This window comes from Gavia stellata, chromosome 1, assembly GCF_030936135.1.
Source record: "Gavia stellata isolate bGavSte3 chromosome 1, bGavSte3.hap2, whole genome shotgun sequence".
In the NCBI taxonomy this organism is placed as follows: Eukaryota; Metazoa; Chordata; class Aves; order Gaviiformes; family Gaviidae; genus Gavia; species Gavia stellata.
In genome coordinates this window covers 102,337,854-102,357,693 of record NC_082594.1, presented here as the reverse complement: position 1 = coordinate 102,357,693, position 19,840 = coordinate 102,337,854, and the positions used below count along the sequence as shown (strand labels likewise).

The 19,840-nt window shown below is 36.6% G+C and overlaps 1 protein-coding gene across 4 annotated transcripts in view; it reads left to right on the top strand.

Moving 5' to 3' along the window:
- ITSN1 (intersectin 1) overlaps positions 1-19,840 on the top strand; it is a 137,338-nt gene that overhangs the window by 24,563 nt on the left and 92,935 nt on the right. For all 4 annotated transcript variants that reach the window (XM_059820594.1, XM_059820581.1, XM_059820588.1 and 1 more), the window contains exons 2-4: positions 8,179-8,238; positions 13,091-13,183; positions 15,140-15,203. In XM_059820594.1, the coding sequence (XP_059676577.1) occupies positions 8,211-8,238; positions 13,091-13,183; positions 15,140-15,203 (185 nt within the window). In that variant the 5' untranslated portion in view covers positions 8,179-8,210. The remainder of the gene's footprint in view (positions 1-8,178; positions 8,239-13,090; positions 13,184-15,139; positions 15,204-19,840) is intronic.

Here is a 19,840-nt window from a genome sequence, read left to right as displayed (position 1 = left end):
GTTCATGTTTGCAAAACGAAATAGACTTTGAGGGTCTGAAAGAGCACAATACTTTCATATTTGGCAGTGAAACCATGCATTGCCTTGTCCTCCTTACTGGATCATTCTTGAAGTTAATGCCAGGCTACTGTTAAGGCTATCTTGTAAGTGTGGCATGTATTCCTAGCTCTGTAATTCTTGTGTTTCAGATTTTTAGTATAACAGAACTTGTTTTGAAGGTGGAGGAGTCAGAACTTGCCAACTGCAATTGTGTTTATGAAGCCTTTTAACACCCCCCCAAACAAACAAAAAAAGAAAACAGCTTATTACTACACCTCTGTAAGTAAAGACACCTAAAAAGAAAAATTGAAGTTGTGAGTGCTAAGAAACTGCTAAAAGTTCGTTCTAAAAATAATAAAAGAATTCATACTTTTCAAGGTCTGGTGGTTCAGAATGAAGTCAACAAATATTAAAGCGAAAATAAAGCAAGATATTTGTTTTATTTCTTAATAAGGGTTTTAGAAACCGTTGAGTGATGCAGTGGATTTTCCATTGTGTTAAATCTTTTAAAATGAAAGCCAGTCATCTCTTTAAAAAGATACTGTAATTCAGTCACAGTTCACTCAGTACTGGAATTACTGGGTGAAATGCTGTCAAGATTAAAAACAGCCTATGTATGTACAAGATTAGAAACAGCCATTCAAAATTGTGCTAGCTAGACTGTACAACAAAATGATCTTATCACTGCAGCCTTTGCTTGCTTTCCTCCTAATGTTAACTCCATTTCATTAAACGGGATCTCCTTACAGGAAAGACTTTTACTTTGGTTATATAGCCAGTACTATCTTGAAACATTTTAACTATAGTGCTTGGTTGCTGTTTGAGTACTGCTGGTAATGCATAGTCATCAGCAACATTTCTTACATGGATGAAGATGCAGAATGTAAAGACGCTCGCTGGAAGATCTCTGGTTCTTTAAATTCTCATTTCCAACCTTATCATTTAGTTTCTCTGCTGCATGTAATACCCACGTGCAAAACATGTTCTCATGGCTCATGATCAGACTGAATTAGGTTTCTGTTCCAAGTTACGCTATTAACTTTTATTGTGAATTAGAATGCTTTCCTGACATAGTTTCCCCAGCTTTGAAATGGGGATTGTCATTCTCATTTGCTTCAGAAGGGATGCTATTAATGCAAATAACTAGTTACCTAATTGCTTCTCATCTATTGGAAGAAGAAAAGGACTAAATTTTCAAGGAATTAGTCTCTGAACTCTCTCTGAAGAAATAAATCTTGTATGCTTGTCAAAGACAAGTTCTGAGCATCTTGGTCAGGTTAAATTAATAATTATTAATATTTAGAAGTCAGTTAAAGAAATGAGAAATACCTTCGCCCAGAAGTGTATGAGTTAATATAGCCTGGGAAACTCAGTACTGTTTTAATGAAAGACAAATTGTGGAAAACAGCAAGCCAGCTGTTAAGTCTGGATGGCAAAAAAAGTCTGTTGCCTGGATCTTAAACTTGTCCGAGAACTTTGAGTGGTACCAGTCCGAACTGACCAACAATGTTCTTCATAACCATCCTCTTGAACTTTGACCCTAAGGTCTTGACGTAACAAAATATGTTTTGGACAGTGTGTCCCTTATGTAGTCCTTCAGCAAGAACAGACAAAAACCTGGTAGTTCCTGTGGAAATACTTGTGGAGGGCTTTCCTACAAAAACACTTAAAGCTTGCATGACTGAACAAGGTAAAGTGACAGTGCCATGGCAAGAAATAAAAAAAATATCCTTAACTGATGGCAAATTTGTTGTACACAGAAACACCATTTGTGTTGTTAGTCTGGGGCTTCCATGACCGTTGTTGATAAACGTCAACATTAGGTTGATAAATGTCTTCATTTTCCCTGTTTGTAGAAAGTAAGGAGTTCTTTGTTAGACTCTTGAGCTGTCTTCTGACTTAGAGTGGAAAAGAGAAGAGTGCCTTGCTACTACACCTATTGCCTGCTTGGTGGGTTTATAGTGATTTTTCTTCTTTTGTGGTCAGGTTATCCTCTTCCCATAGCAGAAGATAGATACTGTGAATACAGAAGTGACCTTCTCAGCAGTTTGATCATTGCCACAGGAATTGAAAAGCATTTGCAATGGTGACTCGCTTTGTTAATCTCATTTGGTTTCCTGGCAAAACATACAAGAAACAGTAGAAGTTAACATTTGTGAGGGTTTTTACAGTTAGAAGTCATTCCTGTAAAGAGCAGAAACTCTGAAAAGTTTGACTGAAGCTGGTAACTGTAATAATGACCTGATCTCCAAAGATCAGGAATCAAACTTGCATGAATGTCTCAAACTGTTTTTGTTTTCCAACATCTATCTAAAATTACCAGGCTTTGCTGAAACTATAAAGAGTCCTTTTATTAATACAATTCTAAAGACTTTCCAGTGTAACATGGGAAAACAACAAAACCTGCTGTTAGTCTGTGATACTCTCACATGACATCCTGCTTGTGGGTATTTTGTCATAATTTGGAATGCTTGAGAAGGATGTGGGGTTTTTATCTGGTTGGTTTTGTTTCTTTTTTTCCTGTAGGAGGAGGAAGGTGACTGATAAGTTGCCTCAGGAATTACTTATTGAATTGTCTGCCCAAATTATCTTGTGAATGATTGTGTAGGAATAGAAATGCTGTGCTGCATTTCAAGGAAAACAAAAATATAATTTTTTTCTTGTGAAATTTGTCCATATAAAGACACATAGCACTAAAATAGCTAAATTACTCTTAATTTATACTTCCTATGGCTTTATTGCAGTTTTCTATGTAAACATGTCCTTAGAAGAGCACAGACAACTTTAAATAGAAACCATAATAAAGTTTTGAGCCACATTGTTAAAGTCCATATATAATACACACTGGAAGAAATTCTCATACATGTCTGACTTCTATGCATAAGTGTTGTTAGTGTGGTTGTTTTCAACACGATCATTTTTTCAAGGAAAAAGATAAGACATCAGTACTTAAATTGAGATATGATCTGGGCTGATGTACATATGGAGTTAGTCTCTGTATAAGTTTAAATTTTACCTTTATATGAATAACTTTCAGTCTAGAAAGCCCTCCTTTTTAAGTTTAAGGAGGAGCAGAATGTTAAGAGTACCTCTTGTGTATATATATGAGAGTACTACTTGTATATAGAATATTGGTTTATGAGAAGAGAGTAAATGATTTGGAGTGAGAGAAGGGAAATAAAATATTTCTGGGCTTATCTAGAATAGTGTAAGATGGAAGAGAGAGCACTAACAGCTGAGACGGCTGGGCGTTTCCTTGTCTCCCTTGCTAAGAACTGGGTGTAAGCAAATTTTTCTCATAAACTAACCTATGCGTTTTAAATGTATGTTTTAAGACTCTCTGTGTATATAAAAATAATTGTGTAGATTATGAAAGTTCTAATTGTACAGAGTATAAGTTATACCTGTCTGAATGCCTTGGTCCTGATGTTTGTTCTATGCTTTACGTCCGTGTGCCAGTATGACATTTCATCATCCCCCATGCTCAGGCATGGGGAAGGCCTTATTGTGCTCTGAAGTCCATGGGAGATCAGGGATGGGAGGATTGTATTTATTCCAGCAGGATTGCCACAGGGGAAGACAATCGGGGCTGAGAACCTACCTCCAAGTATTGTCCATCTCCTTCACCCTGAGAAACAGCATTGGTCCTCAGACTGAAAAACGGAGACTTACTGGATCTTATTGATGCCATTATTTTTGAGAGATAGCACTCTCCTCTTTCCCCACTTTCCTTGCTGGAAGTGTTTACTCCCAGACTTTGTGGGCTTTGCACCTCCCAAGTGACAGAGAGGTAAAACCCCTGAACAGAGTAGATGTTGAGTGAAACTGGAACAATGCTGACAACCAGCATCCTTTCTGCCTGCTCATAACAACATAGTACAAAAATCCTGAGCAGAGAAGAATTACAGAGAGCAGATGTGTATAATGGGTCTTGTGTGCATTTGCAAATTATTGATCTACTGGAACATCATTTGTTCATTACGCTGCTTTCACTGACCTGAGAACACAAACACGTTCTGGTGCTGCACAGACCTTTGTGGGCAGAGGGCGTGCAGTATGGTTGGTGTGGGTACCACAATGTGGACTTGAAAGCTGGTGTGTATGCCTTTTCTGGAGAGCTGGGAAGAACAGAGTTTGTGAATTATTGTAGTGTTTAGTGGTTTATATTGTGTGTAGATTAGACCTATATCTCTCTGTTGTTTATAGATTAAGTGATATATGTTAGAAGGAAGTGTTTAATGTTGGATCTGTTTGTCAAGTCTCAGTGCAGTGATGGCTTAAGCTTTTTTGTGGACAAGTAAAGGAGAGTAGCTGAAAGTTCTTTATTGTTCTTTCTAAAAGCAGTATAACATATCCATTGCATCTTCTGATTCTTGTGGAAAATAAAGTACTTGATGGACTGTTCATTTAACAGTTCATTACTAGCATAATTTTGCTTATGGTAAGAGTTTTGGGCTGGCTTTCTAAGGAAACAGGGCATACGATTAACTGACAGTGCAGTTGTGGTTCCCCTTATTGTCTGTCCTTCTTCCTACTTGACTAATTTCTGAACTTATTGGTCAATGTCAATCAAATTTGTTAGAGTTCAAAAAATTGCTGAGATATCTAAGTTCCTACAAATATGAATATCAGTAGTTAGTTAGAGAGAAATTACTGCTTTCCTGAAGGGAATGGCACAGAGCTCAGTTTACCCATTTTGTTTTTCTGTCAGCTTTCTGGTCAGTTGGTTCCTACATAATTTTTGTTTTGTCCCACTATGCATTCTTTCTTGTTGAGGCTGTCGGGAGGAATAAGGAAGGCAAAGGAATTAATGCTGTTGTAGAACCGGTAGAGTTTAGGGTATGAGGAATGCAGATCTAGAACAACTTGTTACTATTTAAAAATAATGTTGCAAATTGAAATGTCGGTGCTTGCATTTCCATTACAATAACTTACAAATATATGATAAATTTATAATATAATGACTATGCCAGATGCTTTTCAGATAAATAATACCTGGTCTCCATCCCAGAGACCTTCAACCCGAAAAATAGAATCGTAGAACAGCCTGGGTCAGAATGGACCTCGAAAGACCATCTGGTCCAACCTTTCATGGGAGAGGGAGCCTAGATGAGATTATCTAGCACCTTGTCCAACTGCATATTGAAAACCTCCAGTGATGGGGACTCTACCATATCCTTGGGGAGGTTGTTTCAGTGATTGATTGTTCTCACTGTAAAAAATGTCTTTCTTATATCGAGATGAAACCTCTCATGGTGCAACTTATACCCATTGCTCCTTGTCTTCTCCATGTGGCTCCTTGTGAAGAGAAAGCTTCTGTCCTCTTTGTAGCTGCCCTTTAAGCACTGGACTACTGTGATAAAGTCCCCTCTTAGCCTTCTCTCCTCCAGGGAGAAAAAACCTAACTCCTTCAGTGTCTCCGCACAGGGCAGTTTCTCCAGATCTTTGATACTTAAATAAAAAACTATAAAGTCAATATCGGAATGCTGTGAAATTCCTGATCTCTTTTAACCTTTATTTTCATTTATAACAAACACTGAGCTGTTGGAATCAACTGTCCGCAGTTGCAAAGTTTAATTCCTGCAGAGTTAGGGCCCCTGCTGTCACCTTGGGCATGTAAAATTAAACCTCTGGTTATGGAAGTTGGGTGTTACATTGGCAATAAACAGTAAACTTAAATTACTCTTTTACTGGAGTATGTTGGTCTTTCTCTCCCTCTGTTTGCTTCCTATTGTATGTCTGTCTGCAGTCTGTTTTATTTTGTTTTTCAGTCTCTCAAGTTTAAATATAGCTTTCTGCTCCTTTTCTCCATTTTACCCATCACTATGTAATCTGCTTACTGCTAATGTCTTTTTTTTCCTTGTCTTTTTTTTCCTTGTCTTTTTTTTCCTTGTCTTTTTTTTCCTTGTCTTTTTTTTCCTTGTCTTTTTTTTCCTTGTCTTTTTTTTCCTTGTCTTTTTTTTCCTTGTCTTTTTTTTCCTTGTCTTTTTTTTCCTTGTCTTTTTTTTCCTTGTCTTTTTTTTCCTTGTCTTTTTTTTCCTTGTCTTTTTTTTCCTTGTCTTTTTTTTCCTTGTCTTTTTTTTCCTTGTCTTTTTTTTCCTTGTCTTTTTTTTTCTCTCCACAAGCTCTTTAGAATGGTTTTATGCTTTCTTTGGCATCCAGCACAGGGCTAGTCTTGAGAGTTCCCACTCCCTCCCCTCTTTCTGATGTGTTCAAGGTAAAGGAGGAATAAACTACCAATTCCTTTAGAGTACTAATAAACTGGAGGAGTATCTTCCCTTAAGTGGCTAAACATTTTAAATCCTTTTATGCACTTTTCTGTCCCAGTATTTACAATATTTAAGTTTTCTTAGCTTGCAAAAAAACCCCAAACCAAAACAACAAAACAAACACCACCACCCACCCCCCCCAACCCACCCCCTAGTTCTCCTTTGCAAGTCTCTTGTCCTCCTGTTGCTGCCCCAAGTGCTTTTCCTGTCCTGCATACTCTGGGAAATTGAAGTAGGAAGAGAATCTGTGCTCTGCTGGTCTCTCTCCTGTTATCTTTTTAACACTCGAGTGTAAAAACTGCCTGCGCTGTAAGATGCAATAGTACGTGTGTGGAAGTTCAGAGAACTCTTCTTTTTCTTTTTTCCTTCTTTTTTCCCACCCCCCTTAGGGTTTGCTTGCAGTTTTAAAAAAATAGAAGCATAGTAGAGGTATTGCCTGCAACAGAGTACAATAAGAAAACATAAGCAAAGATTGAAGTGCTGATGTTTTAGCACTTAAGAAATGCTTTTGAAAGAGCCACACTACTAAGATAGCTTATTCTGAAAACACTGTATCAGTGTGGATGTGACTTTAAACTTTTGAGATAATGCTTGCTGTGCATGAAATTAGTATCAGCTGTGTTACCTGGCATTTGGAAGAAGGTTTCTGAGTCATGTACCACACTTGGTTGCTCTGCCAAATTATGAGAAAAAAATTCAGTATTTTTTCCATAGTTCTCTAAATTACAACTGATGGGGAGACTGGCTTACAAAAGTGCTGTGGATTTTTCTGCAGTGACATCTGTGGAGTGTATATATAGTAGGTTCCCAAGTTGGAAGCCAGAAGAGTATGTGGGAAGTGTGAAAGGGGGATGGGGAGGGGAGAAAACAAGAAATTCAGACAAAAGGAAATTGTTGATGCAAGTTAATGCCTTTTCTTAGTGATATTGATAAATTTCTGCTGCTGTTCAAGCAGTCTAAATTATTCTCCTTCTGATTCTGTTTCCTTTTGCTTTTCTCCTGTTGCCTGGAAAACATGAGTGGAATCTAGTAGGACAAGAGGCTGCTTTTTCATTGTTTTGTGGCTGTGTTGCTAGCTATTGTCCTCTTGACTCAGGCAGTTCATGTCAGTCTTTGTGTGGAGTAAGAAAAATGTTTTTCCTTTTTTCTTTAAAGATTAAGTTTCTAGACTGTGTAGATTGCTTTTATTTGAAAAGCAAGCAGTGCTAACTTAGGAATATCTCCTGTCAACTAACATATTTTTGCTTGCAATGTCACCTTTGTCACTTTTTTGTTCGGATTTGCTTACTAAATTTGTGGGCTAGTTTGGTGGTAAAGTGGTCTTGAAATCTAGTTTCATTTTTTAATGTACTTTAAAACAAAGGAACTCTAGGCAAGACAGCACATTTCATGAATTTTTCTGTCAGGAATAAAAACCAGATCGCTGACAATGTTGTATGTTTTCAACAGTTGGAAATAGAGCCAGTTTTGCTCTTAAGTAGGAGCAGAGCTCTAACAACTGGTAAAGTAATGCAGCCTTGAGCAGTATCACTGAGATCTTGTCTGTTGTGGCTGACTTAACTTTATTCTTTACTACATCATTGATTATAAATGAAGATTGTTTCTGAGGACATTCTTGAAACAGAACTGAAATGTAGCTGTTTGCCAGTATGGAAACACACTCATGGATGCGTAGGATAGTGCAAAAAATGAGACATTTACGTTCTCTTCTAAGTAACAGTTCTTGCAGGTAGTATGTATATGATCCTATGTCTTCATTGCCTTTATTCTTGCCGTACTAATTGATTATATGGTGGTACAGAAAATATATTGAAAATGGAAGATGCTGTAACTGTTTGATTATCTGTTGTATTTTTTTTTTCTTTTTCAGGCATCTATTAACAAGCTAAAAGTGACAGAACCATGGCTCAGTTTCCAACACCTTTTGGGGGTAAGTCGTTTATAGCGTATTCTGAATTATTCTTACATGCAAAATTTCTGCATAAATGCGTTGCTTTCCAAATTTGTTCTGTATGGATAGTGTATCTTTCTGAGTTGATAGTTTATCTGATTCGTGATGTTTTTGCAGACCCATTAGAGAACACACATGAAATTTTGCAGAGACATCTCAGAAGAGTCAAATGGAAAAGTTGTGCTGTATCCCTTTTTAGGCATTGATCCATTATAGTCCTACAGTTTGTAACTGTAGGGCAGATCCAGGCCACTCAGCCAGTGGCAGTAGGGCATAGCCTCATTCAGTTACACAGTTTTATTTGCCTGTCTTCAGGTTCCCTACTCAGTCCTGCCTGCTTTTTTTCATATTTTTTCAGAGGAAATTCTAAAATGCTATTTAAATGTTATAAATTCTCACTTTGTAAGCACTAGTTGTGGCTGAGAAGTGGATATGCTTTTTCTTTGAGGATTCCTGGACTTTTTCATTGCTAAAAAGTACAGCAGATGCCTTTGGATGCTATCACTTCAAATTTCTTTTCCTTATTGTCCCATAACCCATGTTAAGATTAGAACAAAGGTGCTGCATTTTTTTTAGCTCTCCATTTATAACAGGGGAAGGTATAACACCTTGAACTTCAGTCTTTTTGAAAGATCCAGGAAGGGCCCTGCTAACGCAATAGAGTCATTACTTTTTGCTATTCACGTCAAATATATTTTGGAGCCCATTTTTGCAGCTGATCTGAAGAAAGATTACAAAGATAAACTTCAGGGTTGAGAACTGAAAACCAGTTTGGTTCCACTTAATGTTGCATCTGTTAAGGGGTTTTCTCTGGAGATGCAGATATGATTCTTGTTGTGTGTATATGTATGTTTGTGTGTACATATATACACGTAAATATGCATACCCACACAAAAAAGTGTGTGTGTCTATATGTATATAAATATATATGGAAGTCTAGTTTTTGGGATTGGATATAGCTAGGAACTAAATTTGCATCTAGTGTTAGTGTTTTAGTTGGAGACTTCAGGAAGAACGCATGTTATTCAGAGTATGTTGTTTGAGAAACCCAGTTTTTGTTAAACACAGTTGGATGCAATCTCTGTCAGTCTGAAAAAGTCCATGAAGCACAACAGAGCATCTCTTTGCATGTGGTAGCTAGAACAAATGTGTAATTGGAAGCTGCCATTCATTACCTCAGTTATCTTTAAGTCCAGCTCTCTGGAATTAAATTTTGTTTGGTGCCAAACTTTCTCAGTTTGGGAGTGAAACTGGCTGCCAAAAGCTTTGATCAAATAAACTCCCTGGACAGTTTCGTGTGGGATACCCTTTCAGGTCCTATAAAAAGTTGTGGATAGCTTCATTTCACCCTAATTTTCGCAATCTAAGAGAAGTCATGATGTGAATGAAATCTGCTTTTTCAGACTGAAGTATTTAATTTTGTTTAGAGTTAGGGCTGTGCTTTGCATGCATCCGTATTTAAACGTACATACGTTCTTAATGGAAATCTTGTCTTCAAAGCATTCTCTGCCATCTTCAGAGAGTTCTCATTGCATTACAGATGGATAGCAGCTTTCTTTTTTCAACTTAGTATCTTACCATTTGATCTTGCATATGTTGTCCAGGATCCTCTTAACTCTAGTGCATGGCTTTAGGAAGGAAGGAATTCACTATTTCATCTCAAACAAATTTTCTCATCTGACCCTTCTACAATGAGGAAGTTGAAATAAGCATGTGGCTAATGTAGTTTCTGGAGTATCTGTAATTTGTAATGTGGTGTGAGGGAAGTTTGTTATGATATTTATGCTTGAACCAAGTCTACCAAGTAGCATCATACTTCCTCTTAGAAGAATGACAGCAAAAGTCTAAGATTGTTGTAAGAGGAAACAAATGATGTAAAGAAAATTCCAATTTTTATGGGGAAATTTATCATCCTTTTGAGAATGCAACATTTTCTGTTACCTGTAGTCACCAAACAAGATGCAGAAGAGAAGATTTATGCAGCCTCCATCTTGGCAGAGCCCTCACTCAAAATGTGCAATACCTGGTATCCCTTTGCTTGTGAATACCAATAATGATATTTTTTCTTTTATTTCACTTACTTTCTTTTTAAAGAATCTTTCAAGTCAGCTTGGGTAGTAGGTATAGAAGGAGCACAGCACCCACTATTTAAGTTGGGGTGACTCATTGATAGTCCAGAACAGTGCTCATTTTAAGGATGACTAATTTAAAAAAAATAGGCATGGTAGGATTTTTATAATTGTTGGGAAGAATGTGGTATGCTTGACCTTCCGTTGATTTGTCCAGGCGAAGAAAATGCCCATTTCATGTTTGAGAGCTCACTGCTTCACTTCTGCTGATGAGGTGATTGCTAAGCCATGTAAGAGAAAAGATGGTTAGAGGACTTGCTGCTGCATTCAAGAATAGCTTGCTTATGAGTCAATTCTGTGGTTTGGTGACTGCCTCCTTTGTAGCCAAATATATTGAAAAGGCCCACAACCTCTGTATTAGCATCCAGGATCTGAAGCCATGAATGATGTCTTGTTGTTGGGTAAGATCCTGCTTCATGTCCTCTCATAGGTCTTATTGTTTCTTCAAATAAAAGATGGAAAAAAGGCAATGCCAGAGATGCCATTCGTACTTTTCTAAGAGGCTACTAGGCTTGCTTGGTTTAACATTGGCTCTTTTGATGTCTGTATCTCGTAAAGGAGATCTACGGTTTCAATATCAACCAAATCTCAGTCTGGAAGTGTAAATATTGACAATCATTTGTTCTAGTTACAGGGACTCCAGAGAAGAAATCAACAAATTTTGTTTTAAAATAGTTAATAGAACACATTTTTAGTTATCTCGTGCCATAAGAGTTTTTAGTTCTGCAGTTTATTGCCTTCTTTGCGGAAGGGTAGAAAGAGCTGGGGGTTTTTTGTTGTTGTTGTGTTTTTTGGGGTTTGGTGTGTTTGTTGGGGGTTTTTTTGGTACTGGAGTCATGCATACTTCAAATTGAGAGAGAGCAAGCCAGCAAATCATTGCAAATTTCGTGTTGGCTTGTTGTTTTTTTTTTTTTCTCCCCACATTATATTCATTATATTCCCTCTTTATGTAAGCTACCACATCCAGCTGTAGGATCTTAGGCTGGAGTAGTCTTGTTTCCAATACAGGGAGATGTTAATTTACTCCTATTTGGCCTAGTCTGCATATTGGTCATAAAGTCTTAAGCAACACCATTTCTTTCCTCCTGTCAGGAGCTCATGAGAAGATGGGGGAGATAATTGCTTACGTGAACTGTTGTGTTTTGGGATGTTTATATCCAAAGAAGAGTCCTGTTTCATCCCCACAGGGAGCACAGCTATGAAATCTGTTTACGGTGCCTCTGTGAGCTTAATCACTAAAATTCTGGGATTTTTGGACTAATCTTAAAATGTCCTTTCTTTGAATTAGATATTATTAGCTTGTCTGCATTTAGAAAGACATAGGTTACCTAAAACTGAGATGATAATTTTTTACCAAGAATGTAGCTTTTCTTTCATTAATGAAATCTACCATTTAAAGGAATGTTTTTCTTCCCCTTGTCCATTTCCTTTTCTCTCCAAAGTACATTTTGCCACATGAAAGTAGGTTTTAAATAGAAGAAATTCTGGAGGCAGGAAATTCTCATGTTCTTCTCAACTGCTGAGTCTCATTCTGCCTCAGCTGCAAGCAGTTTGAAATACTTGCTCTAAATATTTGTGGCCCTTATTACCTGAAATTTAATCTCTGAGTATTTAGTGCCCAGACAGAGTGAATGCTAGATCTCTTTATTTTTATACAAGTCTGCATTTCATCTTTTAATATTACTTCAATAAAACAGTGATTCCATTAACTTGGATGCCTTCGTATTGTTACGTTCCTATACAGTAGGAATTACGGGAAGGTGCACCAGTGTAATGTACTTCCGTGGATATTGAAATCATGATGTTTTACTGGTTAGAAATTGTTGAGACAAACCTGAAACACAGTGTTAGAGAGTTCATTGGAAGTCTCAAGTGGAAGTTGAGATATGTTTGCTATGAGTACAAGTAATTTGAAGGATGAAAGTGAAATGTCTGCAAGAGGAGAGAGAGGAGAGGAAGTACTGCAAAAATGGAGGTAGACCTGGAGAAAGCATGGCATTGTAGAAGAGTAGTAAATCTCAACATAAACTAAATATTCACTTCCAATTTATGAGTGTTGTGTGAAGAATCTGGTCTGTGTAACATTCTTAGATTTCTCATTCTCAGAAGAATGAGGAGCATGCTTCCCTGTGCTATTGTTCTCCATGAAAAATTGTTTACTATCTGGTTGAATTGCACTTTTTCTAGACGAGTAAGGAGAGTTCTTCTTTTATAATAGTACAAAACCACATAGTACACAACTGATTATTTGAGGTACCTTTTCAGTTAAAAGAACTTGAATTGCATTTCAGCTGTATGTGCTCTGAGAGGCAAACGACCTCCCACCCCCTAAACATCTAGTGTTATGAACTTTCTGCACTATATCCTCTGGTATGCTGATATTGTCTTTTAATAGCCCATTTGTAAGTTTGATTGCACTTTGAGTAGCCTAGTTGTAACTTAAGATTTGTATGAGCCAGATAAGTGAATCAGTGCTCAGCAGTCATCTTAATTCGGTAACACTTAGTTCTGGTAAGTTCCTAAGTCCTAACTGGCTATTTAAGGTTTCATGGAGCTTTCAGCTATAGGCTTTGGATGAACAACTTCTGTGAGTATGTTGTTTTCAGAGGTCCAGTATGATATGATATAATTACACTCAGAAATAAAAATAGTGTAGTTTTTAGATGTTTCTCAATTTTATTTCTCCATTTCTTTTGAACTAGGCAACCTGGATATCTGGGCTATTACTGTGGAGGAGAGAGCTAAACATGATCAACAGTTCCATAGTCTGAAACCAACATCTGGATTTATCACTGGTAATGAAATAGTTTTAACTTCTAATTTAATTTAATTAAATCTTGATGAATGAGCCTAAATATGTACAGAATTGCCTGGGAGAGACTTGGGCATAAGAATTTAAAAAAATTGAACAGATGCTACTTGTTTTATATTCCATTTTTCATATGCCTTACCACATCAACCCATCTTTTCTGATGTTTTCTGATATTTGCCAGCTATACAACTGGTTTATGCCACTTGATTTTTCTGTAAGTAGGATTAAAATAACTGTGGCTCTATAAAGCAGTTCTGTTGTGTAGAGCCAGCTGATACTTACAAACTGTAGAGCTAGAATTCAGGACATGGAATCACGCTGATGCCTGGTAATATTTATAGTGCTTTTAATGTGCTCAGTAAATTACCTCACTGAACTGAGTCTAGCTGAGATGGAGTTAACTTTCTTCATAGCAGCCGGTATGGTTCTGTCTTTTGGATTTGTGACTAAAGCAGTGTTGATAACACGTCAACCTTTTTAGCTGTGGCTGAACAGTGTTTGCAAAGCTTTCTCCCATACCACTATGCTCAGTGAAAACTGGGCAGGGAGGCTGTTGTCTTCCAGGGTAGCCATTGCTCAGAGACTGAGCTTGAAGGCAGTGGTGAGTGATTACCTTTGCATCACTTGTTTGGTTTTTTTTCCTACTCTTTCACTTATTAAACTGTCTTTATTGTGAGCAACGAGTTTTCTGAGTTTTTGCACTTCTGCTCTCCCTATTCTCTTCCTCATCCTGCTGGGGGGGGAGGGGAGTGAGTGGCTGGGTGCTTAATTTCTGCCTGGGTTCAACCCACCATGCTAACAAAGTAATAGAGTAAGAAGTCTGTTTAAATAAAGTTGTATCAATTTAACTGAGATCTGTTTCAGAAACTGATTGTTTAAACTAGTGAAATCAGCATGGATGACCTTTAAAAAAAATCTAAATGGCAAAATTGATTCAAGTTGTGGGAAGCAAAGCTGCAAGTAAGGGAATTGCACTGATCCTACTAAATTTTCATTGAACACCACTAATTTGCTTTGGTTTTAAAGGCAATAGGATGCCTGCTTTTTTGTTAGTTTGTTTTGTTGCACTTAATTTTCTTTAGTGCTCTCTAAACTTTGATTCTGTGATTCTGTGAAATGAAAGGTATAGAAGTGTTTTACCTTTCTTGCTGTCTGATGCATCACGAGGATTTCCAGAGTGTGAAATCAGAACCGGATTCTTAGCAGTCTCATCACAGCCATACATGCCTCGAAGTATACGATTTGATTGTTTCTGCTCCTGTTACATGACAGATATGGTACAAAATACTACTGTTTTTATTGACCTCTTTTGATATTTAGTGCTATTTCTAGTCTGTTTACAACTTTCCTTTACAGACCACAACATTTTCAAGTGCCTAATCCTTTTGTAATTGTTTTGCTATCCTTACTTGTAGTTGATAGGTGGAAAATGACTGTGAAATATACCACCGCTTTCTTCAGTGGTGGATTATCAGGTTCACATCAGGGTAAAGACCACTTTATTTAGTTTGTTCTAGCTGACTGGCATTGTACTTCCAAAAAAATCCAAAAAATATAGAGTTTATATTGATACATACTTTCTTTGGAAGAGAAAATTTTCTTGTTCTCAGAAGGCATATGATTCCTGCAAGGAGAGCCATTAACACAGATTAGGGACTGTGAACCATGGGTTTCCCATTGCCCTAAATGTTTATGCCCAGTTGACTTCATGTGGTGCTGACTGTTGCAGACTTACACAGTATGTGCTTGTTGGGAATATCTGGTAGGTTTGCAAGTGACAAAGTAAGTTTAAATCTCATACTCTGTTATGTATATGTAGCATTAAGTATTTATGGTTTTACTGTTGCTTCTGGTTTAAATATTTTTGACTCATGATCTCCTCTTTCATCTTACAGGTATTTTTAGCATTTTCTGAAATTATGTCCTATTTATTTTATAGGTGATCAAGCTAGAAACTTTTTTTTTCAATCTGGATTACCTCAACCGGTGTTAGCACAGATATGGTGAGTATATGGGAGGGGATGGGAGAATTGCAGTTACATCACAGAGTGAACGTACACTTGGTACAGACTTGGACAGTAACTATATTTCACATTCTGGGATTTAAAATCACCTATTTAGTCAGTGTGCTTTCCAGAAGTCTACAAGGCAAATATGCTTTTTGTAGTATGTTTTAGCTGAGTTTTTAAGTTACTAGTTTAGTCATTGGAAGTATCATCCTTTTACAAGTGGCATTTTTGAAGTTGGTGATTTGCAATCCTCATTTAAATTACTAAATGCTTCCAACTTTATTAAAACTGTACTAATACAATTGCTAAGCACAGTAATTAGTATTAAAAATCTTCTAATGGGAGACCCTATGCAAGACTTGCAAAATTTGTTACAAAAATGAAGATTGGCATAGACTGTTTCCATCGTAGTTGGAGATACAGCTTGAAAGCTTGAAATCTTTACTATTCCTTGGTGAGTTTAGACAGATCTCCATTGCTCTATATTACACATCACAAACATTTGTACAATCTGCCACTTTCTTCATGCAGGATTGCAATTGTTTCTGCTCCAAATTATAAGACCTTGCCAGACTCGGAAATGCTAACTTACACAGATTATTCATAATTTACATTAATTATATTACTACTAAAGCTTTTTTGGTGCTAGACAGAGTGAAATAATACTGTTTTTCATTCTAGATTGGAAAAAGCAGCAGAGGGATGGATAACTTCTGAAAAACATGTTAACTTTTCCTAACTGTTGTTAACTGTTTGAAAGAAAAAGTAGTTTATTGCAGTTATAAAAACTTTTTATTGTAGTAAGGACTTCTAAAGGCAGAATCTTGCTCTGACTGGAGAAAGAGGAGGATTATTTTCTTGCAAGAAATACAATTGCTTTGGAAACATGCATGCAGTCTTTTAAGAGGGGCTGGATTTACATGGCTTTTAAATAAATAGCTTATTTTCTTTTCAAAAAATCTTCATCTTACAAATATCAGACATGGTCTGGTTATCTTATTTGCTGAAGACTCAGTGAAAGTTTAAATGTCCCTTTGGAACTTCTCTTGCCTCTTAATTAAACAAAGAAAGAAGTTTTGTCTTAAACAAGACATCCTTTCTCCAAAAGTGTTCCGTAGGCATTAGCTTTAAATAGGTGTTAACAAAACTAAACAGTTGTAAATAGTCTGACTCAAAATCTCTTCCTCTCTGAATTATTCAGTTTTTCAGCCTCTTGAGAGGGGGAGAATCATTCCACTAGTTCTGTAGTTGTCATAGAGACAAGACCTGAACTTGCATGTTTTTTTAAATAAAGCTGAACTAAAACTTATTCATGCTGCCTTTATAAATCATAAAAAAGCATGTAGACATCCCTTTCTCATTGCCTCTCTTCTTTTTTCGATCATCTCTGAATTAAGAGAAGTAAATATTTAAGTAAAAATCTAGATCACTTGTATGTATTCCCAGTTGGAATTAGAATAACCAAGTAGGAAAATAGTCGCATCATGGTAGTAAGACCCCTTAAAGAAAAGGAAAAAAAAAAAGAAAGGAAAACCCCCTTCTTTTCCCACAACTCGAATGATTTAACTCTTTTGATCTATCAGTGAAAGTTTGTAACCTACCACAGATTACTGCTGTCCCACAGAAACAATAGAAGTTAGACTGTTTAGTGGCAGAAAGTCCTTTGCAGCCTTCAAATGACGTCACAATATGCTCAAGACTGCATTGAAAAATGTGAATAATTGTCTTAGCTCCCAGCGGTAAGATCTCAAAGTGGCATACTTGCTTTGTGGATTAATAGCAATATACTAATGTTGTCTATCTAAATCTCTATTAACATTGATATAGATCCGTGAGTACTTTAATAGAGGGGGGAGTTCTAGAGTAATAAGCCCAGAATCTCTGTGAGAGATACAAGCTGCATAAAAGTTCTTTTCTATCAGTATTCTTTATTTCCTGAATAGATGGATTATTTTTTTTAGATAGCATTTGATTATTAGAGGGAGAGAAGGGGAAGTACAACAGTCTTTAAGGAAGGAAAGTTGTTATTCTGAGTTAAAGCAACTTGTAAAACTCTTCAAATTAATTTTCTAATCCTAGAAATATGGAAGCATATGTATGTTGTATTTTGGAAGTGTTTTTCTGTTCTTAATGAGTCTCCTTATTTTGAATACAGTTGATCACATTAATCTGTTTGCAAGATAGGAGCCTAGCATTTGTTTCATAAAGGATTACCTACAGCTGTATGTAGACAAGCTTATGCTAATACAAAGTTTCATCTGTTTTGTTGCCTATGGAAGTTATAGAAAATTTATAACTTCTACAACTTCTATGGAAGTTATAGAAAAACACAACTGGGAAAGGAACTGTAGGGGGGATTGGCCAAATGAGTGATTGGCCATACTGCTTTCAGAGCTCTCTGCAGAAAAAGCAAGCCCTCTATCTCTATGAGTTTCCAAACATATTATGTCATGAGTGAGAGAATTTTGTTTGCACAAGTGAGCAGTATAACAATTTTCGCTGTCTTATATTTTAATTTTGATTAAAGTTGAATTGCCATTTTTGTATCATGAAAAATAGTTTTCACTAGAACTTCAAGAAATGCTAGCTAGCTAGCTGAAGTACCAGTTAAATGTCTTCTGCCTCAAGAGCTGCTTTGAGAATATTCTGCAGTTGGTGTAATTGTTTTCTAAGATAAGACTCTAAGGAGTATATCTTATTTTAATTTCTGGTATTAATCAAAGCTTCCCCAGAATTCATATTCCTTATAAATAGTAGCTCCATGGTTTTTAGGATTGAGAATTCCTGTGTCCCTTCTACTCATCATTCATTTAAGAAAAAAGAAGTCTCTGGGACCTCTGTGGAGCAAATTAGTGGAATTATTATGGTTTGTCATGACAACTTCTTTACTGTTGTACCCTTTACAAGCTTTGGAGTCTGCCAAGCTGGTAATCTATTAAGAAGCCTCTAAGTAGGCTTTGAATTGAGACTGCAATGGTTTGGAAGATAACTGTTTTTAAGTAGGCAGTAATCTGGCTTTCTTCTAAAGCCCTCATGAATGGTGGCCTCAGAAAGCATCTTCTGTGTAGTCTGTCTCTGGAATTAAATGAGAACTAAAATAATCAATGCCATCTGTTTTTCATGCACTTAGAGTTACTTATTTTTTCAGGACAAACTAAAGCCATTGGTTGACTTACCTATTTCTGACATATGGTTCTCTCACAACCTTCTTAAATTTGTGTCCAAGTGTGGGAGTGAAAGATTATGGGTGGCAATTCTGTGAGTTATAACTATTACTATACGTGCATTGATTAAGTGACTGATGCTAAAGACCTAATTTCTGTCATTATGGCTGAGTTTTATAATGCAACATGGGATTGTATAATCTAATATGGGAATGTAAAGCTAAATAAATCCAGATTTTTGAGCTGCAAGGAGGTTTCCTTGTTTTAACACTCTGTGCTATTTTCATGGAGATGGATGTTTTGTAGGCTAATCATAAGCATATTTCACGGAAAAAACTGTGCATGCTCAGTTTCTGCCTCTCATAAATGCAGAAATAATCAAGTTGTCTTTGCATTGTGCAGAAAAGAGGAGAGAAAAGAGGAGAGAAAGGAGGAGGAAAAGATCTGCAGGGGAAGAATTTTGTCAGCACCTGAAACCTAGCATTGTGATAAAGCCCACTGCATTCTCTCCCCATTGTAAACGCAGGCCTGTTCTATAAAATATAATAAATATTTAGTCAATGTTTAATCCATTTACTGCTCTGCACTGGTTCCGGCCAGACCTTAAATGAAACAAATTTAAGGATACTACATTCGTCCAAATTTCATTAGAAGCAGAACAGTGAAATTAGGTAGTGTTTACTGTCAGCCACTCACTGCATTTAAGTTGATGTTTATTCAAAAGTTGCACTGTAATCTAACAGCATGACACTAGGTTCAGTAATTAGAAATGGAAATTTGTCCTATTTTTGCACTGAAGATTTTGTCAGACAAAAGCTGATTTTTTTTTTGTTAGCGTACTGTAAAAATATGTATAAATTCTGTAGTGTGTACATAATTCTTCTCATTGAAATTTGTGCTGTTAATTTAAATAACAAAACCATTGATGTAGAGTAAATGAGTTGAACAGAATGTCACACATTAAATTAAAGGCTACTGATGATTATATGAATAGGAACTCAATTAAAGCAATGAGACTGGTGCACATCAAAGTTTCTTATTACTGGACAATTAATATTTTCTCATGTAGAATGCAAAGACTTGCTGTGTTCTAGCAGTATACTCTGTAAGTAGCACCTACTTACAGAGAATCAAGGTTGCCTACAGTGTGCTGTTTACTCTCACTGCATTTTCATGCATATGACAGGTTGAGGGACTCTGCCTGTGCTTTAGTAATAGAAAGGCTTACATTTTATAAATCAAAGTATTTCCAGGTGTAGAAGCCACTTAGGTTGAACAAATAAGACTTTTATAAATACAATTTGTGTAATTACTTTTCTTAAATGCAAAGATGTAAGGAACATTGTGACTATTTATTTGAGTTGTTGGTGCCAGTTGGTCACTATGGAGCTGACTGACTTCTCCGTATGTTGAGGAAGGAGTCGTCTTTGGGAGGACCACTGACTGCTTGGAGTACAGTCAAAAATC